The 26,260-nt window shown below is 46.1% G+C and overlaps 1 protein-coding gene across 1 annotated transcript in view; it reads left to right on the plus strand.

Annotated features, from left to right (window-relative positions):
* The first annotated feature begins 218 nt into the window (after positions 1-218).
* Positions 219-26,260, plus strand: part of DCAF12 (DDB1 and CUL4 associated factor 12) — a 36,011-nt gene continuing 9,969 nt past the window's right edge. The window contains exons 1-6 of the mRNA XM_033238293.1: positions 219-629; positions 1,704-1,958; positions 14,853-15,059; positions 16,255-16,315; positions 23,248-23,441; positions 24,973-25,038. Coding sequence (XP_033094184.1) covers positions 552-629; positions 1,704-1,958; positions 14,853-15,059; positions 16,255-16,315; positions 23,248-23,441; positions 24,973-25,038 — 861 coding nt within the window. The 5' untranslated portion in view covers positions 219-551. The remainder of the gene's footprint in view (positions 630-1,703; positions 1,959-14,852; positions 15,060-16,254; positions 16,316-23,247; positions 23,442-24,972; positions 25,039-26,260) is intronic.

Consider the following 26,260-nt stretch of genomic DNA (forward strand, 5'->3'; position numbering starts at 1 on the left):
TTCCCCCAGCAGTGCTGGTGGTCTTCATTTCCGGGTGCCTGCGGATAGGCGGGCTGGGGTCGGAGGTCGGCGGCCAGAAGCCAGATTCCCTCGGCCCCAGCTCGTCCACATCCATCCGGCGGCTGCCAAACGACCGTAGAAAATGGTCCGGCCGGGAAACAGCAGCTAAGTCTCTTCCAATCCCTAAATCCCGCCCCTCTCCTTCCGGCGGCGTTTCCGTGGCGACGCTGTCCAAAGTGCGGCTGCGCAAGGGTGACGGCGCGCGGGCAAGGGGGAGGGGGTGTTTTGGTTCTAATCGCTCGCCGTCCTTCCAGGCTCTGCCGTTGGAAAGCTTCTAGTTCTCGGTTCCCCTTCCCTTTCCTGGCCCCAGTCCTTCCTCTCTCTTTCCCTTCTTTCCGCCTTTTTTCTGCTGCTGCTCCGGGTCCGGGCCATTTTCCGGGCCGGGCGCACTAAGGTGCGCGGCCCCGGGGCCCAGTATATGACCCGCCGTCCTGCTATCCCTCTCTTCCCCCGCCCCATGTGGCTGCGGGGCCGCGGCGGCGCTGCCCACTATGGCCCGGAAAGCAGTTAGCAGGAAGCGGAAAGCGCCCGCCTCGCCGGGAGCTGGGAGCGACGCTCAGGGCCCGCAGGTGAGGGTTGAGAGGCCGGCATCTAGGTGGTGAGGCCGAGGCACCAAGAGGGGTTTAGGGTCCGCAGATCCTGCGACAGGAATCGGGGTCCAAGGTCTGCAGTCAGAGGCAAAACAGGAATGGGGCCAGGGCTTGTAGAGTCAGGGCTGGACCCTCGTTAACTGGAGGCCAGGGCGGTGAGGAGCCAAAGGGGAACTCAGCAATGGGACATAATCCTCGGGAGGCCTGCAGCCGTGGATAGGGCTTGAAAAGAAACCAGAATCCTGGCTTTGGAGGAAGGGGAAACCGAAGTTAAGGGAATCGGAAACTAACTTTGGTAGAGTGAACTCTACCTTCCGTGGACGCTAGGAAGCTGGGATGATTGCGTCCCTCCTCGAAGAAAGAAGGAGTCTCCCTATATGTATGTATACCCAACCCTGAACTGGGCCTTTTGGCGTTTGGACCCCAAAAGAAACAACAGTTCCCAGGTATCATCTCTATACCGCCCCCTTTGGAAAGGAAGGTCTTCTTGGACGTAGATATGGCCTCTGATTTCCCGGGGGCCTACTACCCTGTTGGTGGTTGATTTTTCGAATTCTTCAACTGCCTGGAGCGCGGGCATGATGACAGAGGAACGGTCATTGATGATGCATCCCTGGAAGACCTGGCACTCAGGTCTGTCTCCTTGGACTGTATCTTCCATGCTCCAGTGGGAGTGCAGACTGAGAGGGAGAAGGGGGCTGGGCAGAGATGCAGCCCAAGTTGGTATGGGAATCACTCGACCTCTCATTTCCTTCAATCTTTCACTCCTGAAAGGTCTAGTAAATCTTTTAGCCTGTTCTATTCTGCATTGATTCCCTTGACTTTCAGCCCTTGTAATTCGCATAGGTAAGTTTGACTGTGAGCAACTTTTTTTTAATGTTGGAAGAGTTAAACGACTTTCTGGATTGAGCTTCTTGTTCTCTTGTGTTTGTATTTCTGTTGTTTGCAAATTCTGCAGTATGAATTATGAGTTGTTGGTGACTTCTGTAATACAGCAGGATCCGTTCTGAAGAAGAGTAACCAAAGCCCTGATTTCTAATGTTGTTTCCACAGATTGGCTGGGATCACTCTCTTCACAAAAGGAAAAGACTTCCTCCTGTGAAGAGATCCTTAGTATACTACTTGAAGAACCGGGAAGTCAGGCTACAGAATGAAACCAGCTACTCTCGAGTGTTGCATGGTTATGCAGCACAGCAACTTCCCAGTCTCCTGAAGGAAAGAGAGTTTCACCTTGGGACCCTTAATAAAGTGTTTGCATCTCAGTGGTTGAATCATAGGCAAGTGGTGTGTGGCACAAAATGCAACACGGTAAGTGTCTGGGGGGCTGTGACCTCTCCCCTAGGTCCTGAATACATTGTGCCACTTACTGTAGAACCTCTCGCTGCTAGTTTTCCCATCTGTTTCTTTTAGAAGAGACTTGCCTTACTCTCCTTTCCATTCTTTCCCATTGATGACTTCTTCCTCTCTTTTTGTGTTCCTTTTTTCACTCATACATTTCTTTTCTGGTAAGTCTTCAAAGGAGTGTGTTTCTTTAGGCCCTCTCTGGATGTGCTGCTTCTAGAGGGTTGGTTGGTTGTTTTTGCCTCATCTTTTTATGCTGGTTTTTAAATTATAGGCCTTAAAGGAAAGACTTAAGAAATAATGATGCTCAGAGCATCATTCAGGATACATAATAGTGAAAACAGCCTAAGAACATATGTCGAAGTATTTAAAATAGCACACTTGGCTGTTTTTTAGTGAATAGAATCTAAAAATGTATAAACTGAGATATGAGAAATACATGAACTGTTTTCTATAAGGAAGGCGGGGAATGTGTGTCTGGTAGTATATTTCAGGGTATAAGCATTTGCTCTTTGGAAAGTAGCCTTTTTAAGAGTGACTAGAAAGACAATTTTAAATGAAGTGAAAAATTTCTCAGTAAGCTTTGTAACCAACCCAATTATAGGCCAGGATAAAATAAGTCAAAGAGCAGAAACATTTGGAACAGAGTCCACGAATAGCATGATGTCAGAGGAATGGCAAATAAAAAGAGGCAGTGCCTAGGGCCTAGGGGTGGGAAATGATTACGCCCAGCCCTCCCTCCATTTTCACCTCACCCTGTGTGAATAGACAAGTAATGTCATAATGTGTGAGTAAATTAACCCTGGACTGAAACACATTTTGGATAATGAAAAGAGAGAAGCTTGCTCTAGATCAAGAAAATCTTAAGTACTAGGAGAAGTGTCTATTTATAAAGGACATAGGCAAAAATGTAAACAGTTTTAAGGAAGGAAATAATACCATGGTGGTTGGTCTGTTTATAAAGGACATGGCAAAAATTTAAACAGTTTTGAGGAAGGAAATAATACCATGGTGGCTGGGGCCAACCTTTCATTTCCTCTTCTGTTGAGAGTCGCTTGTCTTACACAGAAGCCTTTCAAAACTAAGTGGTGGCAACAAGCCTCCACAGAACTTCCTTTTCTTGGTCTCTCCAGCTGCCCATTCATGGTTGAGAACTGTCATCGTTGTCACTTGGAGTAGGAAAAGAGTCTCCTGCTTGGAAGAGTTCATTCCACTCACTGCACATGCATCATAGTGTTTAGCCTAGCAGATATTACTGAATTGTAAACTGAATTAATCATCACAGCCTCTTGCTTCTTGAATCTATTGACACTATTTTGAAGGCGAGCATAATAAGTAATAATTTAAGCTACTCTTAATTCCTACCTCTTTTTGTCTTCCTACGTCCTCGTAACCTAGTGTTTGGGGCAAGGAGAGCTGTTTTCATTTTATAGTTAGTATTTGTTTTTGTTTAGCTTCCAGAACCAAAGCAGGGAACTAGGAATAGTGCTCTTCTCTAAACTTTGCGACATTGGGCAAATGATTCCCTTATTTGTGCTTTTGTTTCTGCATCTGCAAAATGGGAGTGATAATAATCTGGTGCTGCGAAGGTATCTGCATGCATCTGGAAAATACTCTGAGCAATATCTTACTTATTTAGAAGTACTAGTAGCAGTAAAAATGATTCCATAAGCTTTTCCCACAATTTGAAGAGAGGAAGATTATTTAAATAATTGTAACTGTCTTTGGATAATATATGAAGATTTCAGAGGTGGGAGAGATTATGTTGTGTTCTAAATAGTAAAGTTTTGATGTAGAATGTCCCTGTGCTATGGGCTAACAATCAAACTAGGGGCAGTCATTCAGTTCCCAAATTTCTTGGCCCCAGCTAGCACAGCAATAACAGCAGGGATAGCCAACTGTTGTTTTTATCATTGTTAACAATACAGTCATACTTTTACAAAACTACTTAATTAGAGGTGGTATAACCTTAATTAGAACATGGGTCTGGCAGCTGGGGTGGGTTAGGTATATGTTCGTGGTTTAGACTTATGCAAACTCAGATAGGCTGCGGAGCCAGACAGAAAAGCTAAGTAAAGAAAAGTTTGCTAGGCACGAGACAGTAAGGAGTAGTAGGGGCTGCAAAGAACTACAGAAGACGTTCTTGACTTCAGCCAACTGTTGCCGTGTAGGAATTTGGGCCTAGTGTTAAAAAGATTTTCTTTGGTAGTGTGAGGTGGCTCCCATCTGTGATCCCAGCACTTTGGAAGGCCAAGGTGGGCGGATCACCTGAGGTCAGGAGTTTGAGACCAGCTTGGCCAACATGGTGAAACCCTGTTTCTATAAAAGTACAAATAAATTAGCTGGGCATGATGGTGGGTGCCTGTAATCCCAGCTACTTGGGAGGCTGAGGCAGGAGAATCGCTTGAACCCGGGAGGTGGAGGTTGCAGTGAGCTGAGATTGCGCCATTCCACTCCAGCCTGGGCAACAGAAGGAGACTCCATCTTAAAAAAAAAAAAAAAAAAAAAAAGACCGGGTGCGGTGGCTCAAGCCTGTAATCACAGCACTTTGGGAGGCCGAGACGGGCGCATCACGAGGTCAGGAGATCGAGACCATCCTGGCTAACACGGTGAAACCCCGTCTCTACTAAAAAATACAAAAAAACTAGCCGGGCGAGGTGGCGGACACCTGTAGTCCCAGCTACTGGGGAGGCTGAAGCAGGAGAATGGCGTAAACCCGGGAGGCGGAGCTTGCAGTGAGCTGAGATCCGGCCACTGCACTCCAGCCTGGGGGACAGAGCTAGACTCCGTCTCAAATAAAAAAAAAAATTGATACTAATGTCTTGAACCAATATAACTGGAAAGATGGCAGGGTGAATGTTAAGGAACAGATTTGGGTTTTGTCCTTTTCATCAATTAGTTGAAATTTGGCAGAGAGTAAGGATTGAAGTTAGTGATTTGGCAGTCATTTATGTAGAAGGAATTATTGAAATTGTTACATTACCATGGGAAAGAGGGTAGAGAGCAGGTATTCCTGGCTTGAGTTGTGTAAACGTTCCCTAAAATTGCAAAGTTTTGATTATATGTGTACTTTCTGGGCAAGATTTTGGGGGGGTGGTGTGGGAAGTAGTTCTTAGTTTTTGTCCTTAGATTTTCAAAGAGAGTACTATGAGCCAAAAATGGTTAAGAACCACTGATACTGACAGATAAGCTAAGGAGAGAACCTTGGAAAATATGTGCATTTACAGGGCAAGAAGAACTCCTGCGGGGGAGCAGGGAACTCAGGAAAACCAGAATACAGAAAATAATTCAAGAAAGGAGGACTTTATTTTTGTTTTTTTTGTTTTGTTTTTTTGAGACGGAGTCTCGCTATGTCGCCAGGCTGTAGTGCAGTGGCACGATCTCAGCCCACTGCAACCTCTGCCTCCTGGCCTCCTGGATTCAAGCGATTCTCCCGCCTCAGCCTCCCAAGTAGCTGGGATTACAGGTACGTGCCACCACGCCCAGCTAATTTTTGTATTTTTAGTAAAGACGGGATTTCACCATGTTGGCCAGGATGGTCTTGATCATCTGACCTCATGATCCACCTGTCTTGGCTTCCCAAAGTGCTGGAATTACAGGCATGAACCACCGCGCCTGGCCGAAAGGAGGACTCTTGAAGGGGTTAGGGGTGTGGTGTGATTTGAGGAGAAGGATAGCGATCGACAGAGTGATGATCTACACAGTTGGAGGTGTTTAATTTTGGACGTGAACTCTTACTTCCCATTGTCACCACTCTCCAGCCAAAGACTATCAGGGACTGTTCTTGTTGCAGAACAAGTCAGATGTTGTTGCTTGTTGTACCTGGGAGAACCTTCTCCATAGAGGAGCAAGGGACCGCTCAGTAAGAGTGCCAGAAAGGTGTTATAACACTGGGACTTGTTGCACGTGATTTGGGGGAAGGCTTAAGGATATAGCACTTTGCTCCAGATGGATACTGTCACGACAGGGGCAAATTCTATGTTTGGGTATCTTAATCTTATCTAGAAGGAGGTTAAAGCTGTAATTGATAAAGATGAAACTGTCATTTATATTAGCAAGGTTAAGGGGATATTTGATCTTTTTGTGGTTTAGGTAGTGTTCTTGGGTTTTTTGTTTGTTCGTTTGTTTTTTGAGATGGAGTCTCGCTCTGTCGCTCAGGCTGGAGTGCAGTGGCACGATCTTGGCTCACTGCAGTCTCCGTCTCCCAGGTTCAAGTGATTCTTTCACCTCTGCCTCCCGAGTGGCTGGGACTACAGGCACATGCCACCATGCACAGCTAATTTTCGTATTTTTAGTAAAGACAGGGTTTTACCATGTTGGCCAGGCTGGTCTCGAACTCCTGACCTCAGGTGATCCACCCGCCTCAGCCTCCCAAAGTGCTGGGATTACAGGCGTGAGCCACCTTGCCTGGCCAGTGTTCTTGTTTTGGTCTGTGTTCAGGTATGATTACAGAGTGGTCTTGTTTTTGTCTTTATCACAGTTACAGAGCGGCCTTGACTGATGTTGATGTTCTCTGAAATTACTTTTTTACACTAGGATACCAAGGCCTACCTTGAGAGTATCAGGCTAACCCATTATGTCAGGGGTGCTTTGGTCTCTTTTTTTTCTTTTTCTTTTTTTTGAAACCAAGTCTTACTATGTTGCCCAGGCTGGAGTGCAGTGGCGCACTCTTGGCTCACTGTAATCTCTGCCTCCGGGTTCAAGCGATTCTTGTGCCTCAGCCTCCCGGGCAGCTGGGACTACAGGCAGATGCCACCATGCCTGGCTAATTTTTGTATTTTTACTGGAGACGGGGTTTCACCATGCTGGCCAGGCTGGTCTCAAATGCCTGGCCTCATGTAATCTGCCCGCCTCAGCCTTCCAAAGTGCTAGGATTACAAACGTGAGCCACCACGCCCGGCCGCTTTGTTCTTTTTCAAGACAGGGTTTTGCACCCAGGGTGGAGTACAGTGGTGCAGTCATGGCTCACTGCAGCTTCAAATTCCTGGGCTCAAGGGATCCTCTTGCCCCAGAATCCTGAGTAGCTGGGACTATACCACATGCCATCAATCTGGCCTTTTTTTTTTTTTTTTTTTTTTTCTGAGACTGAGTTTTGTTCTTGTTGCCCAGGTTGGAGTGCAGTGGCTCGGTCTCAGCTCACTGCAACCTCTGCCTCCCAGGTTCAAGTGATTCTTCTGCTTCAGCTTCCCGAGTAGCTGGGATGATAGGCGCCCACCACCACACCTGGCTAATTTTTTTGTGTTTTTTTTTTTGTTTTTGTTTTTTGAGACAGTCTCGGTCTGTCGCCCGGGCTGGAGTGCAGTGGCCGGATCTCAGCTCACTGCAAGCTCTGCCTCCCGAGTTTACGCCCTTCTCCTGCCTCAGCCTCCCGAGTAGCTGGGACTACAGGCGCCCGCCACCTCGCCCGGCTAGTTTTTTTTTTGTATTTTTTAGTAGAGACGGGGTTTCACCATGTTAGCCAGGATGGTCTTGATCTCCTGACCTCGTGATCCGCCCGTCTCAGCCTCCCAAAGTGCTGGGATTACAGGCTTGAGCCATCGCGCTCGGCCTTTTTTGTGGTTTTTAGTAGAGACGGGGTTTCACCATGTTGGCCAGTATTGGCTGGGCATAGTGGCTCATGACTGTAATCCAGCACTTTGGGAAGCCGACACAGGAAGATCACTTGAGCTCAGCCTGGGCAATGTAGTGAGACCCCATCTCTACAAAAAAATTTAAGAATTAGCTGGGCATGGTGGCTTGTGCCTTTGGTCCTAGCTACTCAGGAGGCTCAAGTGGGAGGATGGCTTGAGTCTGGGAAGTCAAGGCTACAGTTAAATGGGATTACATCACTGCACTCTAGCCTAGGTGACAGGACATGACCCTGTCTCAAAAAAAGAAAAAAACACAAAAGTACATAGTATCTGTTGAAAGAAGAGCCTAAAAATGTTATACCCTTTCACCTAAAATGTTCATACCTGAGAATTTATCCAAAGGGAAAGTCGTTTTTAACAAGATAATAATTGGAAGGAAGCTACTTAATCTAAATACTAGCAATCGAATACTTAAGTAAATTGTGATAAATCAAATCTGGATGGTATTATGCAGACATTAACATAATTATGGAGCCTGTAATGTGCAAAGCATTCAATATGTTTAATGAAATGAGATACAAAATCCTGTCTCTGCTGATAATAGCTGTGCACAATTATAATATGTATGTGGTTGAAGGCTAAACAGGAACCTGACAAATGAAAAACAGATTTTAAAAGAGAGAAGGTTCCGAGTGATCTTTCTTGCATTTTAAATTTCTGTATTGTTGATAAAGTGTTGTTTGTACAATAAACACTCATCTTTTAAAATCATTGTTTCAGCTAGATGAACCTTGCATTTTCTTATCCTAAAATGATGGTGAGAAGGACTGAAGTAGGCGCTCAAAAATACAGTAGTAGAATATGCAACAAAAGGAGTTGCTTCTCTTAGTCACACAGTGAGTTTTTTGGAGCTCAAAATAGCCCCTGGAGAGGGCTTTTGATTCTCAATGGGCAAATACACAACCGTATGGTCCTGGTCCTCAAGTCTTAATGCTGTTACACTTAGGAAGTATGTGTGAGATAAGAGCGATATTATTATTATTATTTTCTTTTCTGAGACAGGGTCTTACTCTGTTGCCCAGGCTGCAGTGCAGTGGCATAGTCTTGGCTCACTGCAACCTCCGCCTCTCAGGTTCAAGTGATTCTCGTGCCTCAGCCCCCTCAAGTAGCTGGGATTACAGGCATGCACCACCATGCCCAGCTAATTTTTATATTTTTAGTAGAGACGGGGTCTTACCATGTTGGCTGGCCTGGTCTCGAACTCCTGACCCCCACCTCTGCCTCCCAAAGTGCTGGGATTATATGCGTGACCCACCACGCCCGGCCATATTATCATTATTTAACACTATTGTTGAGAGTTTATAATCTCTTCATATACCAGATATGTAATTATAATCTCTGCTCTCCAGTAGTTTGCAAGTTAGGGATAAAGCTCCCTGTTAATTCTGAGTAGAAGGTCTTATACCTGGAAATGTCACCAGGGAACAAAAACCTGAAAGTTTCCTGTGTAGAGATTTTCTCCTGAACAACTTACACGTTAACTATTAGCATTCTTGAGTGTATAGAAATCAATTTCAGGCCGGGTGCAGTGGCTCACTCCTGTAATCCTAGCACTTTGGGAGGCTGAGGCAGGTGGATCACTTGAGGCCAGGAGTTCGAGACCACCCACGTGGTGATACCCCGCCTCTACTAAAAATACAAAAATTAGCCAGGCATGATGCCGCATGCCTGTGGTCCCAGCTACTTGGGAGGCTGAGGCAGGACAGTCGCTTGAACCCGGGAGGCAGAGGTTGCAGTGAACTGAGACTGAGCCACTACACTCCAGCCTGGGCGACAGAGTGAGACTCCATCTTGGAAAGAAAACGAAAAAAAGAAATCAATTTCCGTCTTCCATAGGAAGAAATAAAGATTCTTATGAAATCACACTATTGGACCAATCCTTTTATTTCCCCTTTTATTTTTCAGATTGGAAATAGGTGATGGGATATGTAAGCATATAAAAGCAATACAAAATACAGTTCTGATTTACCAGCCTAAGAATAATTTGTTTTTTTGTTTGTTTTTTTGAGACAGAGTTTAGCTCTTGTTGCCCAGGCTGGAATGTGATGGTGCAATCTTGGCTCACTGCAACCTCCACCTCCTGGGTTCAAGCAATTCTCCTGCCTCAGCCTCCCGAGTAGCTGGAATTACAGGCATGCACCACCACGCCCAGCTAATTTTGTACTTTTAGTGGAGGTGGGGTTTCTCCATGTCGGTGAGGCTGGTCTTGAACTCTCAACCTCAGGTGATCCGCCCACCTTGGCCTCCCAAAGTGCTGGGATTACAGACATGAGCCACTGCGCCCGGCAAGAATTTATTTTTAACAAATCTTTGTTTAGATAGATGCTTAAGGTAGCTAAACCACTGTTGTATGTTGTCAGAGTTTATGTGGTGACTTTGGTGGGTACTAGGTAAAATCAAGGTGTCTTGCCAAAGCTGGCTTTTAGGACTTAGTTCATTTTTTTTTTTTTTTTTTGAGGCGGAGTCTCACTCTGTCGCCCGACTGGAGTGCAGTGGCCGGATCTCAGCTCACTGCAAGCTCCGCCTCCCGGGTTTACGCCATTCTCCTGCCTCAGCCTCCCAAGTAGCTGGGACTACAGGCGCCCGCCACCTCGCCTGGCTAGTTTTTGTATTTTTTTTAGTAGAGACGGGGTTTCACCGTGTTAGCCAGGATGGTCTCGATCTCCTGACCTCGTGATCCGCCCGTCTCAGCCTCCCAAAGTGCTGGGATTACAGGCTTGAGCCACTGCGCCTGGCAGGACTTAGTTCATTTTTAACAGAGACCTCCAAAATCAAGGATTAGAGGCCAGGCGCAGTGGCTCACACCTGTAATCCCAGCACTTTGGCCAGCCGAGGCAGGCGGATCATGAGGTCAGGAGATCGAGACCATCCTGGCTAACATGGTGAAACCCCGTCTCTACTAAAAATACAAAAAATTAGCCGGGCATGGTGGCATGCCCCTGTAGTCCCAGGTATTCGGGAGGCTGAGGCAGGAAAATTGCTTGAACCCAGGAGGCAGAGGTTACAGTGAGTTGAGATGGTGCCACTGTACTCCAGCCTGGGCAACAGAACGAGACTCCCATTTAAAAAAAAAATCGGCCGGGCGCAGTGGCTCAAGCCTGTAATCCCAGCACTTTGGGAGGCCGAGACGGGCGGATCACGAGGTCAGGAGATCGAGACCATCCTGACTAACACGGTGAAACCCCGTCTCTACCAAAAAATACAAAAAAACTAGCCGGGCGAGGTGGTGGGCGCCTGTAGTCCCAGCTACTCGGGAGGCTGAGGCAGGAGAATGGCGTGAACCCGGGAGGCGGAGCTTGCAGTGAGCTGAGATCCGGCCACTGCACTCCAGCCTGGGCGACAGAGCGAGACTCCGTCTCAAAAAAAAAAAAAAAAAAAAAAAAAAAAAAAAAAAAAAAAAATCAAGGATTAGAAATCAATTTACTGCCAGATGTAAAGCTTATAAAAATTATGTCACTTAAATCCAAAATAATTGTAAATCCTAATGTGACCCTCCTTCCACGAAGTCATGATTCTGTAGCAAAACATCAGAATTCGAGACCTATTATGAAGTACCATTACTTATCTTAGCTAGCTAGTGGTGTAGCCCATCTTGTGTAGGAACAGTTTAGATTCACAGCTCAGAGTATCTAAAATCTTGGCATAGCACAGACACGTGGATTGATTGATGATTGATTTTTGAGACAGAGTCTCGCTCTGTTGCCCAGGCTGGAGTGTAGGGGCACGATCTCGGCTCACTGCAACCTCCGCCCCCTAGGTTCAAGCAATTCTTCTGCCTCATCCTCCTTAGTAGCTGGGATTACAGGCACCCGCCACTGCACCCGGCTGATTTTTGTATTTTTAGTAGAGATGGGGTTTCACCATGTTGGCCAGGGTGGTCTCAAACTTCTGACCTCAGGTGATCTACCTGCCTCAGCCTCTCAAAGTGCTGGGATTACAGGCGTGAGCCACCGTACCTAGTCGGATTTATTTATTTATTATTATTATTATTATTATTATTAGAGACAGAGTCTTATCCTGTTGCCCAGGCTGAAGTGTAGTGGTGCCATCTTGGCTCGCTACAACCTCTGCCACCTGAGTTCAGCGATTCTCCTGCTTCAGCCTCCCAAATACCTGGGACTACAGGAGCACACCACCATGCCCGGGTAATTTTTGTATTTTTATTGGAGACAGGGTTTCATTCACTGTGTTGGCCAGGCTGGTCTTGAACTCCTTACCTCAAGAGATCTGCCTGCCTTGACCGCCCAAAGTGCTGGGATTACAGGTGTGAGCCACTGTGCCTAGCCAGATTTATTTATTTGTATTATTTATTTATTTATTTTTGAGATGGACTCTTACTCTGTCACCCAGGCTAGAGTTCAGTGGCACAATCTCTGCAGCCTCCCCCTCCTGGGTTCAAGCAGTTCTCCTGTCTCAGCCTCCCAAGTAACTGGGATTGAAGGCATCTGTCACCACGCCTGGCTAATTTTTGTATTTTAGTAGAGACAGGGTTTGCCATGTTTGCCAGACTGGTCTTGAACTCCTGACCTCAGGTGATCCGCTCAGCTCCCAAAGTGCTAGGATTAGAGGCATGAGCCACCGCACCCAGCCCTGGATTTATTTATTTAATTTTTTTCCTCCTTATGCCCCAGTACTAAGAGGAGGCCCTGGATTTCAATAAAAGAATGTCCATTGCCGTGTTTTGTATTACTAAAATTTGGACATAGTGTAAGTGTTCAATAATAGGGAGTTCATTCAATTAATGTTAATATATTCATGCAGTGAACTACCTTATCGCTGTTAAAGGTATGTAGTGGCAAGGTATGATGGCTCATGTCTGTAATCCCAGCACTTTGGGAGGCTAAGGTGGGAGGATTGCCTAAGCCCAGGAGGATTTTATTACAGCCTGGGTAGCATAGTGGGACCCTGTCTCTATAATTTAAAAAGATGTACAGTAGTTCAAACTGTTCACCCATCACTATTCAGTGTAAGTTCCTAAAATTGGTATTACAAGCCATATATATATATATATGTATGTATGTATATATATATATAGTTTTATTTCTTTTTTAAAGGCAAAGTCTTGCTCTGTCGCCAGGTTGGAGTGCGATGGCGCTATCTTGGCTCACTGCAACCTCTGCCTCCCGGGTTCAAGCGATTTTCCTGCCTCAGCCTCCCAAGTAGCTGGGACTACAGGTGCACACCACCATGCCCAGCTAATTTTATTCTTTTGTGTGTGAGATGGTCTCTCACACTGTCTCCCAGGCTGGAGTGCAGTGGTATGATCTCGGCTCACTGCAACCTCCGCCTCCTGAGTTTAAGCAATTCTCCTGTCTCAGCCTCCCGAGTAGCTGGGATTACCGGCACCCGCCAACACATCCAGCTAATTATTTTTTGTATTTTTAATAGAGATGGGGTTTCACTATGTTCGCCAGGCTAGTCTTGAACTCCTGACTTCAGGTGATCCGCCTGCCTCAGCCTCCCTAAGTGCTGGGATTACAGGCATGAGCCACTGTGCCTGGCCCATGCTTCATGTCTTAAGTTTTCTCCGAGGACTGGCTTTAGTAAAAAGTGGCCACCCAGGAAGTTTGGTCTAGTACCACCAGCCAGTTATACATTCTGTTACTGGGTAAAGGGAAGAAGTGGTGTGAACTTTTTATTCACCCACAGTCTGTTCTGTGATAGCCATGTCTGTGTGCGCACTTGTTGTTCTTCATGTCTTGATATCACAGCTCTAAAGACACTTCAATGAAACCATTTTCCTAGTAAAAAAAAAACATATGTATATAAAAATATATACATAAAATACATATATGTGTGTGTTTGTTTGAGACAGAGTCTTGCTGTTTTGCCCAGGCTGGGCTCAGTTTGTGATCCTTATGCCTCAGCCTCCTGAGTAGCTAAGTAGTTTGGACTACAGGCACTTGCCACCTTGTCCACCTCGTTCATATATGTGTGTGTGTGTGTGTGTGTCTGTGTGTTGTTGTTGTTGTTGTTTTTTTGAGACCGAGTCTCACTCTGTTGCCTAGGCTGGAGTGCAGTGGCTCGATCCTGGCTCACTGCAGCCTCCGCCTCCTGGGTTCAAGTGATTCTTCTGCCTCAGCCTTCCGAGTAGCTGGGATTACAGGCATGTGCCACCATGCCCAGTTAATTTTGTATTTTTAGTATTTTTGTAATTTTGTATTTTGTATTTTGTAATTTTGTATTTTAGTTAATTTTGTAATTTTGTATTTTCACCATGTTAGCCAGGCTGATCTCAAACTCTCAACCTCTGGTGATCCGCCCACCTCGGCCTCCTAAAGTACTGGCATTACAGGCGTGAGCCACCGCGCCCGGCCCTTTTTATATTTTAAACTTAAGACTCACCTAGTTTCTGCTTTCATAGATCTTCTGTGCAAGCAGCAGGTTTATTTATGTAAAGGTTTGACATGTTTGGCTTCACCATGAGAATTGCTGATAGGATTTTATTTCAGCCTCTTAGGCTATAAGGTATATATATTAGGGCAGATATTATTTCTCTCGTTCATAGCTGTGTTCATAACACTTAGAACAGTACTGGCAAAGAAGTGAGTGTCTGAAGGAATAAACTGTTGAATCATGTGAAGAGTTTGACTCTTATAAGGGCTGTCCTGTCTCTAAGGCTTAAAGCGTGTCTTAAGTTGAATCTTGGAGGGTAAAGAGGTGGAAGAGAGCCTTTCAGGCAGAGGTAGTAGCAAGAGCAAAGGCAGGGAGGAATAGAACTGAATGGGATGTGTGTGTATAGAGAACAGCCATGAGATATTAATAATTCTTCCTTGTCGTATGTCTTAGGTCATTCCAGAAAGCTTAGTAATATTAATAGGTATATTAGTAACCATGATGTGTTCTGGGAATTGTGTTTTGTTTAAAAGTTTTTGTGCATGGTTAGGTGAGGATTCAATGTATAAAATATGCTCAAACCGACAGAAAACTGTTGGACTCACTCTAATACAAGGCCTCTTGGAAACCTGTGAATCCCAGGCAGAACTTACTACTTCCTAATCTGTGTTCATGTAGCATATTATTCCTATCTCTAATACTGTGTTATATTGACTTATTTCATGTTTCATTTCATTAGTAGTCCTGACCATGCCTTTAATAATTCCTAGGGTCTAACATGTAGTAGATGTTAATTAAATGCTGATGAACAGTTGAACAAAAGGATGTTTATACCCTGTATTGACCACGTTAAATTGGAACTATGTTCAGCTTCTATATCTATTTCTTCTTGTAGCTATTTGTAGTAGATGTCCAGACAAGCCAGATCACCAAGATCCCAATTCTGAAAGACCGGGAACCTGGAGGTGTGACCCAGCAGGGCTGTGGTATCCATGCCATTGAGCTGAATCCTTCTAGAACACTGCTAGCCACTGGAGGAGACAACCCCAACAGTCTTGCCATCTATCGACTACCTACACTGGATCCTGTGTGTGTAGGAGATGTAAGTTTTCCCAATAGTTGTAGTTGGAGGGAGCCTTGTTTTTAAACGGGTCTCAGTGGTTAACATGGACCCTCCTCTCAGCAGTCCAGAGTGGGGACTGGACTCCCCATAGGGCACAGTGTATGTTTGATAAAGGGGCAAGCAGCACATCTCAGGGACCAACACTATTGGGTTGCGTTTGAATCCATAGTGTCCACATACTTCCCACTGCCCATAGTCAGAGAGTAGCAGAGTTTACTAAATCATCCATTCATTCGCCAGGCATTTATTCAGTCTTCTATGGCTAGGCATTGTTTGAGACATGGTTTGAGACACAGCAGTGAACAGAACAGATAAAGCCCCTGTCCTCTTGGAGCCTACATTCTAGTGGAGGGTGACATATAAACCAAAATATAAACCATATAAACTAATGATTACCGGTAATATGTCAGAGTGTGGTAAGTGCCATGGAGAAGAATAAAGGCAGCATAAAGGGACTGAGAGTGAGGTGGAGGATGCTGTATCAGAAGATAAAGTTTCATTGATAGGATGATACTGGAGCAGGGAGACTTAAAAGAAATGAGGGTACAAGCCATGTAGATGTCTAGATGTCTGGAGGAAGAAAGTTCCAGATAGAAGAGGGGACCCAGAGGTAGAAGGCAAGAGCTGTGTGTCCACTACTCACGGTAGTGCCAATTTCATTCCAGCTTTGAGCTCAAGATAGAAGATAAAGATTGATCATTCTTGGCCGGGCGCGGTGGCTCAAGCCTGTAATCCCAGCACTTTGGGAGGCCGAGACGGGCGGATCACGAGGTCAGGAGATCGAGACCATCCTGGTGAACACGGTGAAACCCCGTCTCTACTAAAAAATACAAAAGAAAAACTAGCCGGGCGAGGTGGCGGGTGCCTGTAGTCCCAGTTACTCGGGAGGCTGAGGCAGGAGAATGGCGTGAACCTGGGAGGTGGAGCTTGCAGTGAGCTGAGATCCGGCCACTGCACTCCAGCCTGGGTGACAGAGCAAGACTCCGTCTCAAAAAAAAAAAAAAAAAAAAGATTGATCATTCTCTATGGGTTGAGACTACCAGAGATCAGAGTTGTAATTTTTACAAAAATATTTTCAGTCTGACTTGTATGCTTCTTTAGAGAGTTTATTACAATACTTATTTTACTAATTTCTTGTTTTCCTCCCTGTACCTGTTACTTCCTGCTCTCCAAGGATGGACACAAGGATTGGATCTTTTCCATCGCATGGATCAGCGACACTATGGCAGTGTCGGGTAAATTTGTCCTTTTACAGGGAGCTTTTGATGTGGCAGGGACCGGGGGCTAGAGATTGAAAAGGGATAGTAGTGTGATAGGAAATAGCCCAGCTGGGTGCGGCGACTCACGCCTACAATCCCAGGACTTTGGGAGGCTGAGGTGGGTGGATCACTTGAGCCCAAGAATTCAAGACCAGCCTGGGCAACATATGAGACCCCATCGCTACAATTTTTTTTTTTTTTATTGGCTAAGTATGGTACTGCATACCTGTTGTCCCAGATACTCAGAAGGTTGAGGCAGGAGGATTGCTTGAGCCCAGGAGATCCAGGCAGCATCAGGCTGTGATCATGCCACTGCACTCCAGCCTACGTGATAGAGGGTGACCCTATAATAATATAAAAAATTATTATTATAGAATAATAATTTTTTTATTTAGTGTAAAAGTGATACACATTTATTGTAAGAAAATTTTAAAATAGGCTGGGCACAGTGGCTCACGCCTGTAATCCCAGCACTTTTGGAGGCCGAGGTGGGTGGATCACAAAGTCAGGAGATTGAGACCATGCTGGCTAACACGGTGAAACCCCGTCTCTACTAAAAATACAAAAAATGAGCTGGGTGTGGTGGTGGGTGCCTGTAGTCCCAGCTACCTGGGGGGCTGAGGCAGGAGAATGATGTGAACCTAAGAGGCAGAGCTTGCAGTGAGCTGAGATCATGCCACTGCACTCCAGCCTGGGCACAGAGCAAGACTCTGTCTCAAAAAAAAAAAAAAAATTTTTTTAAATATAGTCTGGGCATGGTGGCTCACACCTGTAATCCCAGCACTTTGGGAGGCCAGGGTGTGTGTATGAGGTCAGGAGTATGAGACCAGGCTAGCCAGCATGGTGAAACCCTGTCTCTACTAAAAGTGCAAAAAATTAGCTGAGTGTGGTCATGGGTGCTTGTAGTCCCAGCTACTCAGGAGACTGAGGTAGGAGAATTGCTTGAACCCAGCAGGCAGAGGTTGCAGTGAGCTGAGATGGTGCCACTGCACTCCAACCTGAGCGACAGCATGAGACTCCATCTCAAAAAAAAAGGGATAGATAGATAGATAGATTAAAAAAAAGGAAGTAAGGACCACCCAGAAGATCTCTATCCAGGTATAACCACTTTTTTTAGTGGGTTGTTTTGTTTTCTTTTTGAGACAGTGTCTCATTTTGTCACCCAGGCTTGCTTACAGTGGCATGATCCTAGCTTACTGCATCCTTGAGCTCTTGGGTTCAAGTGATCCTTCTGCCTCAGGCTCCCAGGTAGCTGGGATTATAGGCACACACCATCACACCCAGCTAGTAATAACCACTGTTGACATTTTAAAATATAACTTGCTAGTCTTTTTTTTCAGTACCTTTTTTCTTTTCTTTTAGACACAGGGTCTTGCTCTGTCACCCAGGCTGGAGTGCAGTGGCACCATCATGGCTCACTGCAGCCTTGAACTCCTGGGCTCAAGCTATTCTCCTGCCTCAGCCTCCCAAAGTGCTTAGATTTTTTTTTTTTTTGAGACGGAGTCTCTCTCTGTCCCCCAGGCTGGAGTGCAGTGGTGCAATCTCGCTCACTGCAAGCTCCACCTCCCGGATTCACGCCATTCTCCTGCCTCAGCCTCCCGAGTAGCTGGGACTACAGGTGCCTGCCTCCGCACCCGGCTAATTTTTGTATTTTTAGTAGAGACGGGGTTTCACTGTGTTAGCCAGGATAGTCTCGAACTCCTGACCTTGTGATCCACCCGCCTCGGCCTCCCAAAGTGCTGGGACTATAGGCGTGAGCCACCGTGCCTGGCCAAAGTGCTTAGATTATACAGGCATGAGCCACTGCACCCAGCCTTAGTATGATTTTTTTTTTTTTTAGACTGAGTCTCACTCTGTCTTCCAGGCTGGAGTGCAGTAGCACGACCTCGGCTCACCACAACCTCTACTTCCCAGGTTCAAGCGATTCTTCTGCCTCAGCCTCCTGAGTAGCTGGGATTACAGGTGCCCACCACCATGCCAGGCTAATTTTTCTATTTTTAGTAGAGATGGGGTTTCACCATATTGGCCACGCTGGTCTCAAACTCCTGACCTCAGTGATTTGTCTGCCTCGGCCTCCGAAAATGCTGGGATTACAGGTGTAAGCCACCATGCCTGGCCCATATTTTTTGGTTGGTTAATATGAGATCATTCAGAAGATGTATATATAGAATTCTTTGTGAACTTCTTTTTTTTTTTTTGGGTGGGGGAGGGGATGGAGTCTTGCTGTGTCGCCCGGGATGAAGTGCAGTGGTGCAATCTCGGCTTACTGCAACCTCCGCCTCCTGGGTTCAAGCACTTCTCCCTGCCTCAGCCTCCCGAGTAGCTGGGATTACAGGTGCCCACCACCACGCCTGGCTAATTTTTGTATTTTTTAGTAGAGATGGGGTTTTGCCATGTTGGCCAGGCTGGTCTTGAATGCCTGACCTCAGGTGATCTGCCTGCCCCGGCCTACCAAAGTGCTGGGATTACAGGCGTGAGCCACTGCTCCTGGCGTCATTTCATTACACTTTAAAATTTTCGTAATAGCCGGGCGCGGTGGCTCAAGCCTGTAATCCCAGCACTTTGGGAGGCCGAGACGGGCGGATCACGAGGTCAGGAGATCGAGACCATCCTGGCTAACACAGTGAAACCTCGTCTCTACTAAAAATACAAAAACTAGCCGGGCGAGGTGGCGGGCGCCTGTAGTCCCAGCTACTCGGGAGGCTGAGGCAGGAGAATGGCGTAAACCCGGGAGGCGGAGCTTGCAGTGAGCTGAGATCCGGCCACTGCACTCCAGTCCGGGCGACAGAGCAAGACTCCGCCTCAAAAAAAAAATAAAAATAAAAATAAAATAAAATAAAATAAAATTTTCGTAATAAAACTTTGATGGGGTAAATGAGATCACACTGTACACAAAGTAATCTTCTGAAACTGTACACAAAGTAATCTTCTGAAACAGTTACCTAATTTTCTCACTCTGATGCTCAAATCTTTGAGAGACTTTCTAGTATCTGTAAGATGAAAAACAAATTTTATAGCACAGCATACAAGGCCCACGCCCACCTTTCCAACTTTATCTCTCATAGCTTCCATGCTTACACCCCATAATCCAGCATGACAAACCATGTCTAGTTCTCCACATGTGCCCTTGTCTCTGTGGCCTTTTCTAATTTCACATAATTAGCATTCTACTTTGAATTGATATGTCTGTCATTTTAGATGTTTTCTTCTTTTTTTTTAATTTTTGAGACCAAGCCTCGCTCTGTCACCCAGGCTGGAGTGCAGTGGCAGCATCTTGGCTCACTGCAACCTCTGCCTCCCAGGTTCAAACACTTCTCTTGCCTCGTCCTCCCAAGTAGCTGGGACTACAGGTGCGTGCCACTGTGCCTGGCTAATTTTTGTATTTTTAGTAGAGGCAGGGTTTCACCATGTTGGCCAGGCTGGTCTCAAACTCCTAACTTCAAGTGATCTGCCTGCGTCAGTCTCCCAAAGTGCTACAATTTCAGGCGTGAGCCACTGCACCCGGCCTAGATATTTTTTTCTATGAAGTGTTCAGAAGATTAGCAGTGTGGGAAGGGCACCTTCTTGGTCTCAAAGGAGAATTGGCAAATAACTTTACTGGAAAAATAATTTTAAAACACGTTGTTGTTGTTGTTGAGACAGGGTCTCACTCTGTTACCTAGGCAGGAGTGCAGTAGTGTGATTATTGCTCACTGTAACCTTGAACTCCCAGAATTAAGAGATCCCCTCAAGTAGCTGGGACTATAACACACATCACCACACCCAGTTAATTATTTCTATTTTTTATAGAGACTGGGTCTTACTTTGTTGCCCAGGCTGCTCTCGAACTCCTAGGCTCAAGCAGTCCTCCCACTTCAGCCTCTGAAAGTGCTGGGATTACAGGCATGAGCCACTATGCCTGGCCTAAAACATAATTTCTTGGTACTCCGTTTTATGGATATAATATAACCCTATTGTTGAACATACTGAGTGTTCTGAATAAACATCGTTGTATATGGGTATTGTGATGGTGGATTGTTTCTGAATGGGAATATAAACTTACTTTTTGTTTTTGTTTGTTCCCCTTTTTTTTTTTTTTGAGATGGAATCTTGCTCTGTCACCCAGGCTGGAGTACAGTGGTGTGATCTCCACTCATTGCAAGCTCTGCCTCCCGGATTCATGCCATTCTCCTGCCTCAGCCTCCCGTGTAGCTGGGACTACAGGTGCCCACAACCACGCCCGGCTAATTTTTGTATTTTTAGTAGAGACGGGGTTTCACTGTGTTAGCCAGGATAGTCTCGATCTCCTCACCTCGTGATCCACCCATCTCAGCCTCCCAAAGTCCTGGGATTACAGGCGTGAGCCACCGCGCCTGGCTGTTCCTCTTTTTTTTTTGAGACGGAGTCTTCTGTCGCCCAGCTGGAGTGCAGTGGCCATGTCTTAGCTCACTGCAACCTCCGCCTCCTAGGTTCAAGCGATTCTCCTGCCTCAGCCTTCTGAGTAGCTGGGACTACAGGCGCACGCCACCATGCCCGGCTGATGTTTGTCTTTTTAGTAGAGATGGCTTATACCATGTTTCAGGCTGATCTCGAACTCCTGACCTCGTGATCCACCCACCTCAGCCTCCCAAAGTGCTGGGATTACAGGCGTGAGCCACTGCGCCCAGCTGTTGTTTCTCCTTTTTTTTTTTTTTTTTGGAGTTAAGGTCTTGCTCTGTCACCCAGGATGGAGTGCAGTGATGTGATCATGGCTCACTGCAGCCTTAACCTCCCAGTCTCAAACAATCCTCCTGTCTCAGCACCCCACCCCCATCCCTGAGTAGCTGGGACTACAGGCATGTGTCACCACACTTGGCTAGTTTTTTGTATTTTTTTGTACTGATGGTGTTTTGACATTTTGCCCAGGCTGGTCTCAACCTCCAGGCCTCAAGCGATCTGCCTGCCTAAGCCTCCCAAAGTGTTGGGATTACAGGCATGAGCTACTGCACTCAGCTAGGAAGATAAAATTTCCTTGCTGCAGGTTGCTCAGTTGTACTCTAGAAAGGTACCATTTTAGCTTGCCACCAACAGTGTATTCAGGGCTCAATTCACAGAAAAGTGTTCTTGTTTTTTGTTGTTGTTGTTTTGAGACAGAGTCTCTGTCATCCAGGCTGGAGTGTGGTGGTATGATCTCAGCTCATTGCAAGTTCCGTCTCCTGGGTTTAAGCGATTCTCCTGCCTCAGCCTTCTGAGTAGCTGGGGATTACAGGCGCACGCTCCACTAATTTTTGTGTTTTTAGTAGAGACGGGGTTTCACCATGTTGGTCAGGCTGATCTCAAACTCCTGACCTTGTTATCTGCCTACCTCAGCCTCCCAAAGTGCTGGGGTTACATGCATGAGCCACTGTGCCTGGCCTGGTTTTTTAAGCTTTATTGTTGTTTGCTAAGAGAAGTGATTTATCTTTTTAAGCATTCATTTTATTTATGTAGAACAGTCATTCTTTTTCTTTCTTTTTTTTTTTTTTTGGAGGCAGGGTCTTAACTCTGTTGCCCAGAGTGGTGGTGTGATCCCAGCTCACTGCATCCTTGACCTCTCCAGGCTCCAGTGACCCTCCCACGTCAGCCTCCCGGGTAGCTGGGACTACAGGTTTGCGCTACCACGCCTGGCTAATTTTGTATTTTTTGTAGAGACAGGGTTTTGCCATGTTACCCGGCCTCCCAGAGTTCTGGGATTAAAAACATATACCACTGTACCCAGCCTAGAACAGTCGTCATTATTATCTTTTTTTTTTTTTTTTTGAGATGGGGTCTCACTGTGTCACCCAGGTTGGAGTCAGTGGCACAATCTCAGCTCACTGCAACTTCTGCTTCCCAGGCTCAAGCTATCCTCCCAGCTCAGCCTCCTGATTAGCTGGGACCACAGGTGTGCACCACCAAGCCTGGCTAATTTTTTGTATTTTTGGTAGAGATGGGGTTTCGCCATGTTACTCAGGCTGGTCTCAAACTCTTGAGCTCAGGTGGTCCACCTACCTCAGCCTCCCAAGGTGCTGGGATTACAGGTGTGAATGGTAATTCTTAATAAAGAACAGTCTAGAACAGTCATTCTTAATAAAAGGATTGTGGGCCAGGTGCAGTGGCTCACACCTGTAATCCCTGCACTTTGGGAGGCTGAGGTGGGCGGATCACCTGAGGTCTGGAGTTCAAGACCAGCCTGACCAACATGGAGAAACCCTGTCTCTACTGAAAATAACAAAATTAGCCGGGTGTGGTGACACATGCCTGTAATCCCAGCTACTCGGAAGGCTGAGGCAGGAGAATCGCTTGAACCCAGTAGGCGGAAGTTGCGGTGAGCCAGGATCACACCATTGCACTCCAGCCTGGGCAACAAGAGTGAAACTCTGTCCCCCCATGAGCCCCCCAGGTGTGGTGGCTCATGCCTGTAATCCTAGCACTTTGGGAGGCCGAGGCAGGCTGATCACTGGAGCTCAGAAGTTCAAGACCAGCTTGGGCAACATGGTTAAACCCTGTCTCTACTAAAAATACAAAAAAAGTAGCCAGGCATGGAGCAGGCACCTATAATCCCAGCTGCTCGGGAGGGTGAGGCGTGGGAATTGCTTGAACCCAGGAGACTTAGGTTGCAGTGAGCTGAGATCGCACCACTGCACTCCAGCCTGGGCGACGAAGCAAGACTCTCACAAAAAATAATAAAAAATAAATTTCAACAACCATGTCAAACTTAAATGTTTTAATGCCTAGACCTTAGGTGAATAATTCTCTTAGCGTAGCTATTCAAATGCCTGCTGCTCTGTGTTCAGGGTGGGCCATCTGGCCAAGCTTCAGCACATATGAGGATGATGCACAGCTAGACTATGAAAGCCCACTTTGGCGTCTGTGGGATTTCCCATAGAGGGGTGGGTATATCTGACAACTGTGTTCTCCTGGCCCTGCAGGCTCACGTGATGGTTCTATGGGACTCTGGGAGGTGACAGATGATGTTTTGATCAAAAGTGATGCAAGACACAATGTGTCGCGGGTCCCTGTGTATGCACACATCACTCACAAGGCCTTAAAGGACATCCCCAAAGAGGACACAAACCCTGACAACTGCAAGGTTCGGGCTCTGGCCTTCAACAGCAAGAACAAGGTATGAACTTGTGTAGGGATCCCTGAAGTCTATTCCTCTTGCTCATGTCTTGGGATATGCACTCCTTTTTCCTTCCCCATCAGTGCTTGCTACATAGCATGGTTCTGAGCCCACACATCCCCTCTTAAAGGCTGAGTGATGCTGGTGAGAAATTATAACTGAGGCTCTGAAACCCACCCCTTCAGTTGGTCTCTGCAGTATTTCTCTGAGTGGTCTATATTTGTGGGTCAGCCTCACAGAATTCCCCTCGGGCCACCCTGATTTGACTGTCTCTCATTTGCACATGCTTTTGCAGGTGTTCTATTCTGGGCATGATTTTCATACCTGCTTCTGAAAACAATAACTTTTTTTCTCTTTGGTATTAATTCCTTTTTTTTTTTTTTTTTTTTGAGACTGTGTTTTGCTCTTGTCACCTAGGCAGGAGTATAATGGCGCGATCTCAGCTCACAGCAACCTCCGCCTTCCAGGTTCAAGCAATTCTTCTGCCTCAGCCTCCCAAGTAGCTGCGACTACAGGCATGCACCACTCTGCGTGACTAATTTTGTGTTTTTTAGTAGAGACGGGGTTTCACCATGTTGGCCAGGCTGGTCTCGAACTCCTGACCTCAGTTGATCCACTCTCCTTGGCCTCCCAAAGTGCTGGGATTACAAGTGTGAGCCATCACACCTAACCAGTATTCTTAACTGCCTACTTCCCCTTCACATTTCCACTAAGTCTTACCTTATTGAGTCAGATCTGATGCTGAGGTTTTAATAAAAGCAGAATGTCAGCCAGGCGCAGTGACTCACATCTGTAATCCCTACACTTTCAGAGGCCGAGGCAGGCATATCACAAGGTCAGGAGTTTGAGACCAGCCTGGCCAACATGGTAAAACCTGATCTTTACTGAAAATGCAAAAAAATTAGCTGGGCATGGTGGCATGTGCCTGTATTCCCAGCTCCTCGGGAGGCTGGGGCAGGAGAATTGCTTGAACCTGGGAGGCAGAGGTTGCAGTGAGCCAAGATTGCACCCCCGCACTCTAGGCTGGGCCGCAGAGAAAGACTCCGTCTCGAAAAAAAAAAAAAAGCAGTGTCAGAATATATACCCAGAGCCAGAGAAAGGCTTCTCCAAAATCTGAATCAGGCCACAGTTTGAAGGGTAGTCCCTCAGCCTCCTATCCCATCTATATTTATGGCCTAAGGATAGATTCATCTCTTCTAGATTAGACTCTTCACTTACAGAAATTCTCACACTATATTATGAAACTGTCTTTCACATGTGTGCCCTGCTTTAACTCTCCAACAGGATGTTGAGGAAATGATGGCATAGTGAGGAGTTTTTGAACCATGGGTGCCTGTGTTATTACTGGCAGCCTCAATTTAATATGCCATTCAGCTGTGTTCTGAAGTAATGGTCTATAATTACTGGCACCTCTGCTGGAATCATCCCAAGATAGGAGTAAAGGACCCTGACCTTAGAATCCTCTCCTGCTTATTATCGTGGAGTAGTTGCTATGGATGATAATATAACCTGGTTTTCATTGCTCTTATAGGAATTGGGAGCAGTGTCTCTGGATGGCTACTTTCATCTCTGGAAGGCTGAAAATACACTATCTAAGGTGTGATGAACATGATTTGGTGGTTTTACATAATAATTCACCTTACAGTTAAAATACTGTAATTCTCGCTGAGCTTTTTCATTCTTGTTTATTTTATCTATTTATTTATTTTTGAGGCAGAGTCTCGCTCTGATGCCCAGGCTGGAGTGCAGTGGTGCAATCTTGGCTCACTGCAACCTCTGCCTCCTGGGTTCAACCAATTCTTGTGCCTCAACCACCAGAGTAGCTGAGATTACAGGTGTCTGCCAATACGCCCAGGTATTCTTTTGTATTTTTAGTAGGAACGCGGTCTCACCATGTTGGCCAGGTTGGTATTTTTATTTTTAGAGACCGTAAATATAGGGTCTCACTTTGTCACCCAAGCTGGAGTGCAGTCATGGCTCATGGATCAGTGCAGCCTTGAACTCCTGGGCATAAGCAATCGTCTTGCCTCAACCTCCCAAGTAGCTGAGACTATGGGCATGTGTCACCACACCCATCTGGTTGTTTTTTGTTTTGTTTTGTTTTGTTAATTTTTTGTAGAGACAGAGTCTCGCTATGTTGCCCAGGCTGGTTTTGAACTCCTGACCTCAAGCAATCCTCCCACCTTGGTCTCCTGAAGTGCTGAGAGTTCAGGCATGAGCCATTGCACCTGGTCTCAATTTTTGTTTAAAAGACCGGTTCTCCAAAGGTCTGGGCATGTTTTTGCACAGTACATGAAATTTTGAGTCTGGTATGCCTCTCTTGCAGGAAAGTCTTTAAAGAGTAATACAGGGTGATTCTTTCATATTGCAAAAGCTTCCTTAGAGGCTCCTTTGACTAGCAGTCCTCCTCAACAATGCATGTAAGTATTTCTTTGTAGATTAGTAACTACTTGGCATGCTGTACGAGAAGGAAAACCTAAGTGTTAGGAACCTTTGGCAATTGAAGATCGATCAAATTAAGATAAACCATCTCTGAAATAATCATGTAAGGTAATGAGAAAATAGACTTAATTTACAATACAGATTAATCATCCCTAATCCATAATGCTCCAAAATCCAGTTGGGCACAATGTCTCACGCCTGTAATCCCAACACTTTGGGAGGCTGAAGCAGGAGGCTTGAGCCCTGGAGTTCAAAACTAGCCTGGGCAACACAGCAAGACCCAATCTCTGCAAAAAAAATTTAAAAATTAGCCATACATTGTGGCACATGCCTGTAGTCCCAGCTACTGGAGGGTAGTGGTGCTGAGGTGGTAGGAC

Source organism: Trachypithecus francoisi, unplaced genomic scaffold (assembly GCF_009764315.1).
Source record: "Trachypithecus francoisi isolate TF-2019V2 unplaced genomic scaffold, Tfra_2.0 Lachesis_group16, whole genome shotgun sequence".
NCBI lineage: Eukaryota > Metazoa > Chordata > Mammalia > Primates > Cercopithecidae > Trachypithecus > Trachypithecus francoisi.